General features: G+C 30.9%; 1 protein-coding gene across 3 annotated transcripts in view; it reads right to left on the bottom strand.

The window, feature by feature from the left end:
• The window catches only part of LOC124354299 (E3 ubiquitin-protein ligase RBBP6), a 119859-nt gene extending 101093 nt beyond the window's left edge, over positions 1-18766 (bottom strand). For 2 of the 3 annotated variants that reach the window (XM_046804641.1, XM_046804642.1), the window contains exons 1-3: positions 18591-18765; positions 9266-9475; positions 4381-4468 (exon numbers count right to left, since the gene is read on the bottom strand). In XM_046804641.1, coding sequence (XP_046660597.1) covers positions 4381-4468; positions 9266-9431 — 254 coding nt within the window. In that variant the 5' untranslated portion in view covers positions 9432-9475; positions 18591-18765. Of the gene's footprint in view, positions 1-4380; positions 4469-9265; positions 9476-18590 lie in introns of all 3 variants that reach the window. The other variant, XM_046804643.1, reaches the window with a different exon arrangement.
• Between the last annotated feature and the right edge of the window lie 385 nt (positions 18767-19151).

Here is a 19151-nt window from a genome sequence, read left to right as displayed (position 1 = left end):
ACTAGTATGTTCTCTATTAATTGAGAAAAATTGCAGTGCAACCGAAAATTTTTGTTTATGTGAAAAAATGTTTTATGTGTTCTTTCAATCACTGGACACTGGAAAATAGTTTTCAAGGTAAGCCTGCTAATTTACCTATCAACTAGCAACAACCCCTGGCTGTTAGCTCTGTTAATTCAAACCTGAGACTGAGTACAAGTAGCTATGTTTTAAATAAACAGTAATATAGTATTTAAATGGAATATGGATTTTTAAACAACTTATTGTTTTTCTTTCTGCTAAGTAACTGGTGTTTAAATACTTCAGAATTAAGGAACTTTTAAAATGTATTTTCAGCACTTATGTCGATTTTATTCATTATTTTGTAATAAAATACTCTGAAAATGATGGTATCTGAAAAAATGAAGCCATGCAGTATTGAGAAGATTTGGCAGAAACTGAGCTGCCAATTTTTATCCCTATTCTTATTGTATTCTTGAAATGTATCATAGTTACACATACAAAGATTTTTTTTGTCACACACTAGGTAATATTTTCTTATTACAGTATTGCATTTATTATATTAAATCCTTTAAAACCTTCACTGTGACATGTGTCAGGTATTAACTGTGGGGCAGCCGAAATAGTACTAGTGTGCGTCAGGCGCAGTCTATATAGCAGAAATCGTTTTTAACTCCATTACAATCTTTCCACTGCCATTAATTGGCAGGTAACAAAACAAAAGACCTAAAAATGTAAATCTTGTTGATGTGCTGAAAAAGGATTGTAACTTATAATTTTCATGAGAACTGAGTAAATAAATCTTTAAATTGAAGGGGAATAAGTTATTAAAACAAACTTTACTAGTCAAAAATATCGGATAATGTTTAAGTCAATTTCTTAAGATAGTATGTTTTCACTTCCAAAAATAAATTTTGGGTGGTTGTGATCTATGTATTGCACAATAATTCATAATATGTTTGAAAATTTAGTTTATATATCCATAATAGTCCATCAATCTAGGGGATTAAAGTTCTGGGTGGGAGGGGGGATAACAAGCTAAGGAGGGGTAGACATTGGTGGAGGGGATAATTGGGATCCAACTGCTTATGAGGATAATTTAAGAGTTTTTCGGTATCTTCTCCTCTTTTCTGTAATTTTTACTACAGATTTTATCTTTATGGTGGAGTTTGACTGTAGTTTTTTCCTCTGAGCTCTCGGCAACATATGTGATGCCATTATTTTCTAGCTGAGAATACACTGTTGTTCATTGTTTTAGATGGGTTTAATATAGTTGAATGGTGAATTTTTAATATTTAGTGAAAATTAGTGATCAGCGTTTTTGAATTTTATATTTTACTGATAGGTACTATATTGAAGGATGTTTTTCTTTCGTTGCCATCTGGCATAAGATGGTTGAAGAAAATACTGTTAGCCTGTTTAACAACTAGTGCTTTTTCCAAGATTAAAAAAAAATAGGTTTGGGCTTTCCAAAATTTAATTATCTGTGTTTTTCTTTTGAGCAAACAAATATTGTGAAGTGGCTAAAGTAAACATTTACCAAAATAACATACAAAGGAGTACCCCAAAGAAGTGTATAGTCTATCGCTAATTCATAGCCGCATGTATTGTCAATCTGGCTTGTTCCGTTCATCTGCAGTGATAGTTTTTGCTAGCGCTTTGCAAAACAATGCTGATTTGCTTTTTTGATACTAAGGGGGTAGTTCATTCAGAATTTGTTCTCCCAGGTAAGACCGTCAATCAAACCTTTTATTTGGAAGTTTTAAAAAGATTGTGCAACAGTGTTTGTAATAAAAAGACCCGATTTGTGGCATACAGGAGACTGGTTCTTCCACCACAACAATGCACCTGCACACACAGCCATCTCTGTTAATTTTTTGTGAAATATTGGCAAAGTTCCGCTGCCCACGCACCTCACCTGACCTGGCACCATGCAGCTTTTTCTTATTTGCATGCATGAAAAGGGGCAAGAAAAGGACAACACAACAACGAAGAGGTCAAGAAATACAAGAGGAAGGAGCTGTCAGCCATTTCTAAAGATGAGTAAAAAAAATATTTCCAACAGTGGAAACACCGGTGGGACAAATGTATTATTTGTAATGGAGAGTATTTTGAAGGGGATAAGGCTTCTTTGTAAAAAAAAGTAAACATATAGCTTTAAAAAAAATAATTCCGGTTTATTTTTGGTACCCCTTTATATATATATATATATATATATATATATATATATATATATATAGACATATAAACATTTTTTTTATACTTATAAATAAAGCTTGGAAAATAAATATGAAAATATGAACCACAACAAAACTGGAAATTTTCTAACCTAACTTGACACTCTGTGTATTGTCTACACTGCTAATGCTTAAATCTAATGCCTGCAATACTAGGTCTTCATTGTCAGCAATGTTTTTACGACTCATTGTTTATAAATATCACTGAACCAACACAAAAAACATATAAAAACTATACAAACGTATTTAGTAAAGTACTAGATGCTTACGATCGCCGTAACTCACGGTCAAGTCATTGTTCTACTTACACACAGACTAGAACAACATACACAAACGAAATAATTTGAAGATCCTAACACTACAAACCCATTTACACTTAAAAACTTTCAATATAATTTGTGAAATAAACAGCAGCACAACAAACAAAACATGTGACGGTTCGTCCACGTGGCGGTCGATTCTAAGCTTGACTGACGCGCTCACTTTACAACCGCCATAAAAATCAGAATCTAACCACAATGCAACAAAACCTACATCAAAAGTTACGTTGAAGCCTTTGGAATGCGTATGTATAGTTTGGAATGCGTATGTATAGTCATTGAGCCAATTTAGATAAATACTATATCAAATATAAGTGTTACTGCAGAAGTCGCTAAAAGCGATTCTGGCATTTCTTGCATACAATGCGGGATCGCTGACAGCGATGCTCCGGCACTCAAAGGGTTAAAATGTAATATTATAATGTCAAGGAAGCCCACCATTTTAAAGTAACTTATGTGAAAACATTCATAACTTTGTTCATTAAAGTTAGTTTTATAACAGTATTTAATGCATTAGATGATTTTAATTTGTCACTGGCACAATCTGGAGTAAAATTTATACATTAATGTTTTATTTACTATCTGCATTACACTACCGATCAAGCACTGCTTACTTATTATTGATAAATTTAAATGTAAACATATGTTTCAGAAAGTTTGTTGAACTATAGCTGTCAACAGCTGTTTAGTGGCAGTTTAATTTGAATTATAAAACGTAAAAACTAAAATTTTTTCTGAATTCCAAAATATTCCAGGTAACCTTTCTTAAGTTCTTCATAAAAATTTTCCTCGGATTTCAATGGACATTTTACAAAAAGAATTAACCGAATTGGTCCAGCTGTTATTGAGATTAGCGCTTACCAACACATTTCACCATTCATTTTTATTTATAAGAAGGTAAGATTATATAGGTTTATAGCTCATTACTGCTTCAAGTTTTAGAATCTCATTTCAATAATGTACCAAAATTATATAAGGTGTGGCCGGCTAGGCTAAGGGACAGGACGTGGTCATGAATCAATGACCTGACGCAGAGAAGAGCCATGGCCACTGTTGTGCTAACTCGATATGAGAGGCCAGTCATGAATTTAATGGCAAGTCTTTTGAAAGTAGAGAGGCTTTACTATATTAGCAAATGGTGTAAAACGTTAACACAATGGTAATTGTAAGCAAAGTAATATTTATAAAACTACTGTATTTATTTAATCTATCTATGTTTTTTAACATTAACACATTTAAAATATTGGTTATTTGCGTACTGTCGATCAGCTGTCATCCATAAATAGACTCTGTGTCGTCCATAAATAGACTCTTGTGTCTTCATATATTTGTGTTTCATGCCAACACACAAACACAAATATAAAAAATATTAATCACAAAATTGTAATAATACAAAATTTACTTTCTGACATTTGGATTATTCCTTATCCAGATCGCCACATGGTCCCACATTAGTTGGGAAGTTCAACTGTATTAGTAAGTGGAAAATAAATATTAAATGGCTTTGCACATGGGATAAGACGGGCTTGTTGCTTTTTAGATGGATAAAAGAGCTAAAGAAATTCTAAAATAAAGTTCAAAATGTCAACCGAAAATCTTTAAGAAACCTATAAAAATCAGCATATGGTTGCACCATTGACATTTTTGGACGCTTACGAATATGTGTGTGTATATATTAATTTGAATATTAATTGTAATAAATGAGTGGCAAATCAAGTCTGTACATAAAATCTTGTACATGTTTGGGTGGTCAAATATGCCTAAAGATCCAATAATAAAAGAACATTATAGATATACTTTATATATACAGTATATAGTCTTACCAAGCTCTCTTCTGCTGTGCAGTTAGTGGAACTCGAACAACGATGAGTGAAGAATTCTTCGGTATTAGTGTGTTTTCATCCTGGTACACTGAAAATAAATCTGAATGTAAGTAATATTACATTGTTCCACAAAAACATTACAATACAAGCAGGTGATATTAATTACAGCAAAATGTTGTTTATGTCTCGCTCATCAGCTTAAAATATCAAGCTGCCACACTCAACTGGATTTTTTAAAGAGTAAAAACAAAATAAATTACATTAAAATACTAAAAAGTAACACTTCATGAATAATTTATTGTAGTGTAAATCATGCAAAATGTGCTATCTTTCTGACTATATAAATGTCATTATGGAGTCTGTTTTGGACAATATCACATATTACAGTTGGAGGAATTTAGCTGTGCTCGTAGGGCCCTAATACTACCCTTTCAACAAATAAACGCTATATGTGTGGCGGGTTGCATTTACGTGCTAGCCGCTAAGATGAAGGCGCAACAATCGCTTAAACTCACGATTTCGATTTGCAGATTAGTACTGACAAATATGTTATTTTCAAAAACACGTTAAACAACACTATAACAACTAAAAAACAAGGATGTCCTATTATTGATATTATTCGGTATTATCTTATTATTTAATTCCACCACAATCAGCACTGTCACTAAACAGACTGATTTTAGCGAGTGTGGTGAGTTATTTAGGCCAATACGATTCCCGAAAGGAGGGTTTTACCCATGAGTCACAGAAAATGTTTTTGGGACGCAGCGCATAATGCTACCCCGCCACCCCTCCCGCCTATCACCACACACTCAAGGTCACGTGCACAGCTAAAGTCCTCGAACTGTACATTTAGAGACAGTAAAAAAAAAAAAAAAAAAAAAAAACGGAAGAGAAGACAACCAAAAATCCATAGATTAAATCAGATTTTGAAAATAAGAGAAGAGCAAGAGCATAGTAAAATAACAGTGTCATTGCTAGTCAAAATATCAATGATTAAAATTTAATTCATCCAGTATATATATAGTATACATATATATGTATATATATATATACATACACACACAGAAAAGTGTACTTGTTAAAGTAGTAATTACAACGAAATATTGTACAATAAACAATTGTAGTTTTCTTTTGAAACTGCTGTAAGAGATTATTTAAGCCACTCTATATACATATATATATATAAAAAAAAAAACAATTGCTGGTGGATTTTAAATTTTCCCTAAATAGGACTGGATAACTAAAGCAAGCTACATCTGATTTGCTTATGTCAGCATCGAGTTTCAAGGTTAAATTCTACTGTTTTTGACCAGCTTTTGTCTTAAGATATTATATCGATCGTAATGTTCTTTTGGTTGTGAATTACGAGACAAAATATATTTTTCTGATGTTTTTGGACTAATTTGTTTAAAGAGTTAAAATAATAAAGGCAAAAATGTTGTTAAAAAAGCAGACATACTTGATTTTCAACCTAAACATTACATGGCTAAAGGTAAATATTTTCACAAATACACAGAAATTAAGTATAGAGTACAAAATGTGGAAACGTTGGTGATTTTAATAATACTACAATTTGATTAAGCTAATTAACAAAAATAGTACAATATTCAGAATATTAGCACCGAATTTGAGCAACATAACTTCAATATTATGACCAGGACAGGAATAATATCATATTTTGGTATGGTTTTGAAACCGAATAATTATTTAATGATTGTTAGTTCACTTAATTTGTCATGCTTTGCCAAGGGTCTTAAGTCCCAACCCATGCCACCATAGCACTATAAAAACATCTTACGTAAATAACAATTGTTTACGGTTTGAATTGAAATAAACCTAATTTACTACACACATTTGTTTAATATGTATTTTTATGAACTAAATATTTTAAATGGTAAAAAGCTAAAAAAATGTGTAAAGCAAAATAATTAAATAATATAGCGATTTACGTTGGCATATAACAAAAACCTATTTACAATGGTAGTAATTACAATAGTTAATGTCCTGACCTTTTAATTTTCATAATTTCCAAATTATCTGTAAAAAATTAAATAAACACCAGTGCTGGCATTTTTATCTTCCAAGATAATAGAGCTAAATGATAATAGACTGGTTTGACAAAGAAATTGTTACAGTAATAAGGACCAACAAGAAAATAAACTAAAAATAGTCGTACTAACCAAAAATGTATGAAGTGTAAGTTGAAGGTTTTCATTGGAGGTTATTGTTCAAGAGATGATTAATTATCATAAAACTGCATAAAAATAAAAAGCAGCATACTGATTTTGATAAGTACACAACTTTCTTACTATACAGAGATATTTAAACGTTAAAGAAACTAACAAATACTTAAATTTTGACCTCCTTGTAGTTTGTACAGACACCTGATAGAAAACCCAATTTACAACTGGTAAAGAACAATGTTGTCATCAGTACATAGTTAAGGAGCCATTTGAATATAAAATCTGTACTTCATTAGAATCTTACTTCTGTAATTGAAATGCCGTTGTATGAGACTTAACAGCAGTATATGATAGACTACCTATTATATCTGGGTTTTCAAATTTTTAGTTTGTAGTTAACTTCAGGATGAAAACATTTTAACAATGAATAGGATGCACATAGGCTAGTCATTACTCAGGAAAATGTTCTACACGATGATACAGGAATTTTGTTTCACTTGTAATAGGTAGAGAAACCTGCAATCCATTTGATGGTATTTTTCATTTGTAGAGAGAGCCGCATAAGGGTGTTTTAAGATGAGACAAATCCAACAATTGTGAAAAATAGCAATGAACAGGGAAAATTATATACACTATATCCTTTAGGGGACTGGACTGGTAAAGGTTCTCATAGCAAGGTGGTACACTCAACAATGCTTACCTCAAAACGTAGGGTTGCAACATTAGGGGTCTAATGCTGGACTAAAACAATGTCACATCTCACATTGCTATACAGGAATTTATTTTTCTTGTGGTAGCAAAAATTAAAGAACAAATATTATATTTTCTCAAGTGCTATGCGCATGAGTTCTACTATTCTACAGCAAAAAAAAAAAAAAAAACTATTGTGTCACCCTCATTTATCCTCGAAAACTGTTACAATTCCAAAAACAAGTGGCCGGATGTTTTTAACACGTGGAAAAGTCAATTTCAAAAATATACTGATGATGGGAGAAAAATTTTTAATATTCATGAATTACTTGTAAATTTACAAAAAAAATATTCTTATGATTAATAATCTTTGGGGTGACCCTCATTTTAGTATTTACAAAAAATATCATGCCTTTAACCAGGCCTATTGATTTGCTTCTGGTTTAATAGCACATTAAAGGTGGAGAAGAAGGATTACTGTAAAATCCCCTATTTCGTAGCTGAAGAATTCTATGAAATTATTTTTTAGCCCTCCCCCCAAAATCTGTAACGGTATTTTTGAGGAATGAGGGGTTGTTTTCTCAAATTGTTTAAATGTAAAGGTGGGACCTATGGTACCTTATTCTAAAGGTCATTTGACTCAGACCATTTAAAAAAATATTCAATTTATCTTGCTGTAAATATACAGGGTGTTAAAACAATCTTAAAAAACAACAGCTTTAGCAGGTTTTTATTGTTACTTTATCGACCAACTAACGAAACTACAAATGTTACCGAAAATAGTTGTCAACTTTCCAAAAAATAGCTAAGAAAGTTCAGTTCCCAAATAATCTTAACATTTAAAAATTATTTACACTTAGAAATTAAAAAATGTTTATAACTAAACAATATTAAATAGAAAATGTTGTGTATTCCAACTTTGGCTTTATCTCAAGCAGTTTCGGTTCTGTAAGAGGTTTCGACAAAAATAACACAACAATCAATGGCCCAGGTGATCTAGTTCACCCTGTAGATTACACATACTTATGAGATAGAAGACTACTTTAATGATGACAACTTTAATGATGACAACTTTAATACTGCAAAGTCAACGTACAACTTGGACAAATTGTGCTTTACTGGACTTGTTCTTTCCTTTCAATTCTTATAATGTAGGCCTATACCTAATAAAGGTGAAGTGAACTCAAACCATCAACATATGTACAGGACGTGCTAAGCATCCACAGAGAAAAATTGAATTAAGATTTAGAAATCTAATTCATTGTAATAAATAGCACCTTGAAAGTAAATTTTAGTTCAACAGACAACAAATATCTGACTCTGGCGACTGAAGATTTTATGAAACTTTACAAACTATTATCAATCTGTATGACTTTTTCTGTCATATGAATAACACACCCAGATCATATGAGTAGTATGTACAAAAATTACGTAATTATCTACTTCTTGACAGATGTTAACATTGATATATCTACAGCATCTCTTTTAATTTCTTCAAAAAATAATATGTAGCCTTTCAGTAGCTAACAACTTTAAAATAACCTGGAAGCAATAACATAATGAAATAAATGAAACATTATATACTAGGAGTGAATTTTTTGTAGAAGACAAATTTAGACCATCTTCAACTGAACACATTTATCCTTAGTTGGAAATGCTCATAAGACACTTCAATTGGAGTGTTAAAAATATTTATAAACTTTATTACACCAATGAACCCATTCACACTCCAGCAAACGGCATATAGAATCATTTGAAGAAACAGATCAGTAGCCAAGATTCATTTCTACAAGAATGGTTTGAAAACCCTCTCCCCAATTTGGGTTATAATAAATACAAGTCGAAAACTAGCACCAATGCATGTATACTTAAAAAGATTAGTACAATAAAATAAACAGCAAGCATTAACAATACGGTTAGGGAGCGCTGATGAAGCGTCACAACCGTAGTACACTGTACGCCTACATGCAGTCTCTACAGCCAACACCAACAAGCAATGTATTGCCTACCTTCGTTTGTCTGAGCGTTTGTAATCTGAAGCTCAAAGTCTCCGGTTTTTCCTATCTGCTTTTGTTGGAGTATATCCCTCTTGAGGTCCTTTACAGAAATGTGGAGTCCATCGAATGTAATTGTATCGTATTTAAGCGCCGACTTGAATTTATAGTGTACTGACATTGTAATACCACCATGCCTTTTTACGGTCTATCTGCTCCTTCCTCCTAGTAAAAAAATAAATAAATGTTTAACTTTCCACCCAGGTGGTGTTTGAGTACTAGTGTTATCGCTGTTCAGACCTCGATTTAATGGAGGAACACTCGAAAAACCTTTTCCTCCATTAAAAAAAGTTCTTGGAATGTTTGTACTGAAGGAGTGTTAGGTGTGCTTACTAATATTGAATAATACAATAAACGACAGTTCTAAAATTTCCAAATTATATAATATATGTAACACTAAGAAAAACCAAATACTATGGTAACATATACTGACGTAAGAAAAATAGTTTAATATTCAAACCGACTTACGTAAGTATTTATTTAATTCCCTCCAAATTATAACAGATCAAATCAATCCTGATTCTGTTACGAAATAAGTAAAAAATCAGGGATAACGGTTTCTATAAAAGAACTTGTTACCATTATTTTATCAATTAATATTTTAAAGACTGTGGAGAAAAAGTACAGATTATAATTCTTTATTTCATAACAGTCACAATATAACATGAAAGGCCTACTGATAAATGTACTTTCAGTAATCTACTTGTAATTTCACTTCTTTTTAAGGGCATGTATTTCTCCTTTAAAATTTAAAAAATCAACAACAGTAAACAGTTAAACATTTCTTTGTTCAATTTTAAATAATTTAATATTGTACAGTACTATATTGTACAGTAGTATACTGTATTGTATTTCTAAGTACAAATTTTAATTGAGAAAAATGTTTAGTATCTCACACACTTTTAATAAACGCCAGTTTGTTTAAATGATTTATGGATATTTACATAGTTTTAAAATATTTGTTAATTTAATATTATGTTAAAATATTCGTAAAAACTAAATATAAACAAAATTTACTTTAACATGTATTTACTCAAAAAGAGTATCTGGTGTCTCACTTGAGGAATAGTGACTACTAGCCTAAAACCCGCGGCTCCGCTCGCGTGGCAGTAGAGAGGGCTACATCAATCAAGCATCGAAAAGAAATACTAATTTTATTATACGTTTTTCCAATTAATTTATTGCTCTACTTATTACTTTTTAATTGCTCTTTATTGCTTTTTTAATAAAAATTCATCAAAAAACTGCTCAAAGGAATTCTTTAAAAAAAAATGTTGAGAAAAACATTCTTCAAAGAATATTTACATGAGAAAACAAAAATACTTGCCTATTTTTTTAAACCTTTTACTGATGGAAAATAACACTGTTCTTGGAAATTGTAAAAAAGATATCAAATCACGTTTATCAAAAATTTGACATTTGTGACACGTTGTAAATGTCAAAAAATGTTTGTTTACATAGAAACGTCAAAAATATTTATGTTTACTTAGTTACTGTCAAAAATAACAACAATTTTTTGTCGCATTATATATGTTTACAAAGAACAGCTGATTAAAAATTTGAAAAGACTCTTTCACTTAATAACATATGTTTGCTGCAATGCATTTCTTACGGGTATTTCTGTAACCAGTGGGGCGGAATCCTGAATCGGGAAAGGGATAAAAAGTATCCTATAACCTTCTACAGATCAAGACGAACAAATTTAAAAAAAAATTAGGCGAATCCGTCCAGCCGTTTGTGAGTGATGCTGTTACACACGAACAGTTTCATTTTTATATATATAGATAGAGGAAGGAATGCCAATTAGATAAATTCAATATAAAAGATCACTGCAACTGTTTTTTGGGGACATGAATGGGATTTTGTTATTGTATTTTATGTCGAGAGGAATAAAAATAAATTCTGATGTAACATATAACAGAGAATTCTGGCATGCCATACAAAAGAAGCAACATAAGCCCTATATCCTGCAATATGATGTTGCTTTTTAAAATGCACAGCCATGGCTTCCTACACAAACACAAGAACTATCAAGTATTTTGTGTGAGAACAAATATATCATCTACCTTATAATTCAGACTTTGCATTCAATAATTTTTTATTATTTTGGCATCTAAGGTAAAAATACTAGGACAGCTGTTTGTATAGTCTTCAGTTCACCACCAATTCAGATGTGTGAAGTGCAGTCAGAGATTGTGCTTTTTCTTCCTAGGCAGCAGATTTTTTAATGATAGAATTAAAAAACGAGTGGAATAAAGTGATTGAAACAATGAACAAAAATACAGTACATTTTATCATAATTAGAGTAAATATTTCTTATTAAAGCAGACATTACTTAAAAAAAAAAAAACTCCTTGTTTTTTAAACTGGTAAGCTTAACATCATTGTCTCACAATTAACAAAAAGGGCACTAAAGCTGGTGAGAAACTGGAGTGACAGAGTTGACCCAAAGTTTACCTCAACTTCGAAGCCACTACACTCGTGTTATATCAGAATAAGTGGGATTTCATAATTATTAATCTTATTTGGACATAACCATAAAAAAATGAGCGTTCCCTCACAACTTCCTGAATGTATACTTTCCAGCTTTATTTGTTTCTCTTCTTTCAAATGTTAATTTGTTCAAATGCATAAGGTACCAAAATATAATTGGGAAAAACTAAATTTATACTTTCTAATTAAATACATTATGCCTACCACACTTATTTTTTTTGTATGTCTTTAGGTCAAAAACCTACCTAACCATAACTAAAGAAACATATATTAAAAAAGAACAAAATGTATTCTTGTTGTTTTGTGGCAGTATGTTATTTTAACAGGCAAAGATCAATTGAGCAACTACAATGTGTCTGCATTGCTCTCAGATAAGGCAGTCAGCTACCAGGTAGGGAGGTTGGAGCAAGATTCATAACCGCCACTGCCTTGTCAGATCTCATTTACGACTCTGAATTATTATAGACCTCCTCCACTGTGTCAAAAATCACAATTTTTAGAGAGAAAAAGTGACAGTTATTAGTTGTAAACTCAGCACACTGTTCCGGGAATTTTCACAGTCACCCCAGATTTATCTTCAGAATTCACACAATCCCACAGCCTTTATGCACTGTGGGCAGAGCATCACTTTCAACATTTTGTTAATCTAGTATGGAAAAGTGTAAGTCTTTAATTTACATGGAAAGTTACAGTTTAAATGTTTTATTTTTTAATAACATCAATGTTTCTAACAAATTTATCATAAATCCTGTTTTCTACTTGTTGTATTTCTGTCAGGTTTCTTTGGAGTTTATGTCTTGAATAATTCATCACACCTGTACAGTAAAATCCTTGAGGTTTGTTTTTGATTTCTGCTGGTGAAAGCATTTACTGAAGGTTATCATAATAAACCCTTTTTAAAGTAAATATACCACAATTAGTTCATTTCATTAGTGACTAATCTTTTTTTAACCACTACAGGTTTTATGCCGTGGCTTTTTGGAAATAAATGTATAGCTTCAATCACTCATTTATCCAATATATGGATATTGTTCTATATTCTAATAATTGGAGATTCAGTGGAGACTGCAGATTTATAAGTAAATTTTCTTAACTATATAAGCTCAAACACAATAGTTTTGTTTTCTTACTTAAAACCCTTATAATAATCTTAATAGCCACTTTTGATTTAAGCTGTAGTTTTGTTTTTTTACACCCTTCTCACGCCTTCTTGAGGTATATTTCCCTTTATTTGCTACTCTCTTTTTTTTAAGAGATTCTGTGCTATATTACTTTAACTTAAAAAATTATCTATATGGTAGAGGAACCACAGATTCGATACTTAGTTTAATATAAAATAGTGTTAAAACTGATGAAGCCCTGGACTTGAGTCTTTCAAACAAACTGAAACAGAAAATATATGTTCGTAACGTTGATGTTGCAAATGACACAACACACACGCCAAATTTTGGTAAAATAGTTGAAAAAACACAGATTGCTAACTGATTTAAAAACCAGAAATGAAGGATGCACAAATGACTTAAGTATTTTACAAGAAATACTTATAAGAATAATACAATAATAGGATTATAAAAATATTAAGGCATGAAAATAATTTAATATTAATAAAAAGATAAATCAAAGCAACTAAAACAGAGGCGATAGATTAAATTCAAACAACTTACAAAGACTTTTTACTTAACAGAATAATTTTAACTTTAAAAACACCCAGAAAGTTATGTGTCTACATCTTTCTTGTTGTGGGTGTTCTAACAACAAACTTACGAACTTACCATCATGTAGGCAGAGGCAATGAGAATATCCATTATATTTTCCTTCCAAACATCACAACAATTAACTATTTATTTACTAGTCACTAGCAAAAATAGTCAGTTTATAATAGAAAAAACGTCACAAAATTAAACCATTAAAGGATTTTTTGTTTAAAATTATTTTTGTGTTCAGTAAAGTTTGTAAATTTAATTATAACTTTTCACCCAGAACAACATGCCCATTTATTGTTTTATCGTTATACCAAATATTTTATAATAATTTCGATCCACTATGTCATGCTGCTTCACTACTCTGATACTGTTGCATTAACATTTCATAAATTATAATAACGTTTAATTTTTTCTCAACTCGATCCAGTTGTAAAATTGTATACTTATTTTTCTCAAACTGCATGTTCTCTTATACTTCGTCTCTTCTCCAGTTTATCTCTTTCAAAGATATGAAGCATGGTAATTGGCATTGCATGTATTTTATTTATTTTATTGTACATACCATATTGTTATTATTATTATTGCTATTACATACTACTAAAACTGTCAAGAACACACATTGTAATTTATTATAAAAGTGTTGCTGTGCATATATAAAATGAGTAATAAGAAATACTACAATTTTAGTTATTAGTTTGGTATTATTCAGAAGCCGGTATTTTTGGAAGTTTCTTTTACTAAAGACCTAAAAGCACTGCATTATTACAAAGAACATACTTTATTTGACTTACTTTGAAAATTACATGTTATCTTGAGGATCAGTTCCTGTTTTCTCCCAAAGGAAGCGATATCAGCGAGAAGGAAGCCACCCTGTTCCTATCTTCTGTTTGTTATTAGTCTATGTAGGCACATACATATTATAGGTATGTATTATAAGATAAAAAGGTAATGAGTGTTCACATGGTCTGAGATTGAATTTATACACTATTTCGAGGGATGCTTTTCTTTTTCGTCAGAAGTGATCTGAAGCCGGAAAAGTTGGACGATTTGTGACGTGATCTGAGGTCGGGAAAGTACTGATCAGAAGTGCCTCTGGCAATCAGAGCGGACTTTTGTGGTTGGCGCCACTCCTAACTTCTGGCAAAAAGAGAGCACCCCTTGAGATAGTACCCAAATTTAAGCTCAGAATCCCCAACATGTGCGCTTGTAAAGGTTACCTTTAACTTTGGTACTAGCAGCATATTTATGATAATCTAATCTAAACCTACTTATACCACATAGTAATAAGTACTAGATAGAGACAGAGTGGCTTCCTTTTCACTGACATCACTTCTTTTTGGGAGGCAGAAAACAAGAACTGATCATCATAATGACATTTAATTTTCAGAGCAGATCAAATAAAGTCTGTTCTTTTTAATAATTTAGTATTTTAGATCCCCAGTAAGAAAAATTCTGGCGTTAAGTAACCGAAGAAGGGTTGTGAATGTAGGGTGTGAGTGATGTTCTTGACATGATCCAACAAATTTGCAAAACAAAGGAGAAGAGATAGAACAAACACATGTATCTCTGCCCTATTATCACTCCTACCTAAGTTCATATAGAGCATAAAGTTTAGAACTAACTCATATAGAACAAAAAAAAGAAGTTTACACTATACTAATTCTTTAAATTTAGGTATTCTGACTAGAAAATGTTAATAATTTTAAATAAACTGCACATTTATATTCCATGAATTCAATATGTGTATTTTCAATTTTCCTAAATTCTCAAAACTAACTCATAAAAAGATATTAAATATTTGAGTTCTGTATTTTTGTTTATAAACTATAAAAGTCTGATTCTTATAACTCTTTGTAACATTTTAAAATAAGCTGTCATTTTATAATATTATGTGTATGTTTGAGAAATAAATTTCTAGTTAGGTACCCTTGAAGCTGAATCATATTAAAAAACAGTTATTTGCTATGTTTATGTGGGGTACATATTTGTATACATACAAATGAATTCATGATTTGAATCAGTTCATAAAAACACCCATAAAACTTATTTATAAAGTTACCTCCATGATCTAATTATATTGGCTCAGAAATATATTATTTATCAACTAATAATCGTAGGATGTATACTGAGTTGGAACTTCAATATTCTTTTCAATGTCAAACTAAAAAACATAGCCTATTAAAATATTCCAAACAAAAATAATTTTAAAATTATAATATAGAATATTTTAATACTAGGCCCATTTCCAATACACCTGCTAAGGTTTATTAGAACAAAAACATAGAAAATTCTACCTTCATATGGACATGTAATAACAACTGGATAGAATTTTTGTGTGTAAAACACATTGAAAAAATATCCAAAATTGAGCTGATAGTTTGTCATGCCTCTGGTCAAGGGCTTGGAAATATCAAAGCTTTGCGTAAATAGCCTGGCAGCAAAAGGGTTAATTTTAGTTTAAGCCATTAACCCTTAAAGTAAACCCAAAACAGTAAAATTATAGATGTAATGTTCTCAAGTTTTAATGCTATTTATTGAATCAACTTACTGATGTAATTTTGAATCTTTTCATATTAGGTATAGGCCTATATAAGATCAAATACCTTGTAGAATAACAACAACTGTCTAGATGATGTTATAAATAATGGGATCCTAGTTTTCATGTATTCCAGCCTAAAATAAATTGAAACATGCATTTACTTTGTAATTAAACTTTAAAACAATATAAGAAACTGCTTTAATAGCAGTTTATTGTTCCAATATTAGTTTGTAAGAAAATAGTTACGTTACCTCATTAAAAATGACATATTATTAATACAAATAGAAATTATTTGTGAAGTATTTCTGAATATTTTACTTCATTACTATAGTTACTATTCAGTTACATGTCCATTATTCCAGTTCATACTATATCATTCTTAGCAAAAGTGGTTAAAGACCCCTATATTATTTTACTAAACACATAAAAACCTTGATCTGATTAATTTAGATGCATTTATACAAATTTTAGAACAAAAAATAAATGGTTTATTTTTTTTATTTTAAAAATTGCAAGCAATGTCTAAAACTTATTTCTTTCCCCAGACTCTTTTCTTTCAGGACACCACATATATTGATTGTATACATAATATTTCGCAAATATGTTCCTATGACTAATATAGTAGGCTAAACATATGATTTACCCTCAGATTCTCCCTCCTGAAGGAGAATGCCATGAACCCCCTTTTATGTATTTTATTTAGCTTATTTAGCCCAACTTTGACAACAATCTTTAAGAACATTTATTTTAATTGGAAAAACCACCTAAGATCTTTTACCTCTCAACTTACATTGTGGCTGCATTATAGTAAGATGCTAACACCACAGTGGAATAAGGGTACCAAATTATCGATTATAAATACATCAATTATTGAATACAAAAACATTCTAATTATAGTTATTTAAAATAAAATTAATTACTGTCAGCTGTTTTTAATAAATTGAAAAACAATACTATTCTAAATAATTAATTCAAAGAAAGTAAAATAATTTGTATGATAGCCTATTTAAGTAATGGCCACAAGTATAACGGCAATGTACAAGCATTATTTGTTTCACAAGCTATCAGACGTTTATCCTTAAAAATAGTAAAATAATGGCAATGAAAATGTGATTTTTGTCTCAATATGTATTTTTAAACATTGTACAATGTGTCAAATGGTGTTACAATATGACCTTGATGGTGGTGATCCATTATCCCTCCAGCTGGTATGAAACGAATTTTCGCCGCCAAAGGCTCGTCCGATTTACCAAGGACGAATATTTGTCACCAAAGTAGACATGTACAGTTATTGAAATTTTAGGCAATTTTAAAGGTAATATAAATGATTTGTATTTGATATTCTGAAAGAGCATTAACTATAGTACCGATTTACTGTTCTTACTTCGATTATTATCTTCTTTGTTTACCGTAAAACATCGTTCTATATGGACAGCTGACGTGAACGTAGTACGGATCAACCACATTGTGAAACTGTAAACAAGTGGCGGGTTTTGTGTTTGAGGTTCAGAATCCAATAGTATTTGTCATACTTATACGTATTTGTCTATGTATCTGTCATACTTATATAAGTATAAATGCAGTCATGAGATTATGTTTACCCACGAACAAAAATATTTATTTCGAAATCACGCATTTTTGAAAATAAGTAAATACGACCGCTTTTTCATACAAAGCCCTGTAACACATACGTTTTGAGGTAAAAGTTACAATAATTATATATTTTTGGAGTCAGGACAAAATTTTGAATAAGTTATACATTTACAGTTTTGATGTAAAGCTTTATTGCTAAGCAGTTACGGAACGAAATAGGCCCTATTTACAAAAATAATTTCCAAAAAGCATTTTTCTTACATTTTGTAAAAAAAAAACAAAATTATATGTTTACATGGAAACAATAGGTTATTGTTATAATGCTCCCCATATAGGCTAGTTGTGAATACATTGACATATAATAGGCCTAGTTTATATTTGGACTAACAGTTATGAAATGTGATACCTAAATTATAAAAAAACATCTACGAGGCTGTTAAAATAGAGCCGCCAGTACAGAGTGACACCATTGCCAGTTCTAGGGTTAAGGCATTTTTGATAAAGCTATCAGATAATGTTTACTTCAGTGTAAATTAATCGTAATGCCTGCAGTATAATAAGCGGCCACCGCCACAATCGGAAAATGCTTTAATCCAGTAATAACAATAGAACAATTGAGATAACTTATTGTTTGTAAAACTAATTACTATTACAAATGTGATGTAAGAACGTAAAATATATATTTTGCCAGCATCCATTTATTTTGTTGGCATATTGGGGGAACAAACCCCAAGCTAAAACTAGAACAAATTATACACGGCTTTATTACTTTACATTTATAAAATTTTATAATGGAGGAAAGCTTGTTACATTAATAATATCCAACATAATACAGCAAAATATTAAAAAAGTTGACTGTTCACATACAACGCAGACTTATTGTAAACGCAGCAAAGGCGGGGTTGTACAACTACGAGAAATTAATGAAGTTTAAAGAAACGCAATTACTTACAGGTTTTAGAAGTCAGCTGGATATCCAACAAATTATTTGAATTTACAACTATAATGTCTTTGATACTCGAGAATAAATGTGCGGCGATCACAAATCACAAAATATCACCCCTGCACAACTTCAGCCATTTTGTTTTTGATCTTTTTCTTCATCCAAACTGACCCTCTCCTTCTCCAATCCAGATTCTATCCGACAGACTAGATTCTAGATTGCAGAGACTGCCTACAGAACATTTAGAGAGAACTGACATAGAGTAAACTGAGCAGAACAGACACAGAGAGAACCAAATTGAAAATTCTTTGCATTCAACATGGAGAATAAATGACGAGTCATAATATTAGTACAGAGCTAGACCAGTCTAGAAAAATATTCGAGTATGAAATATGTATATTGTGTACCAATAGCGAATTTCGTAACTGCCTAACGTTTGACTCACAATACAACAAATCCACAACATAAAAATGCCCTATTAGTTTATTAGTAACAGTTTAATGACATGAAATAATACGCTGGTCTGCAGTAAAAGCCGTCACTGCATATTTGTCAACGTTAAGTACCATT

This window comes from Homalodisca vitripennis, chromosome 2, assembly GCF_021130785.1.
Source record: "Homalodisca vitripennis isolate AUS2020 chromosome 2, UT_GWSS_2.1, whole genome shotgun sequence".
NCBI lineage: Eukaryota > Metazoa > Arthropoda > Insecta > Hemiptera > Cicadellidae > Homalodisca > Homalodisca vitripennis.
Note: the sequence above shows the minus strand (reverse complement) of the source record. Positions and strands in the feature narration are given on the sequence as shown.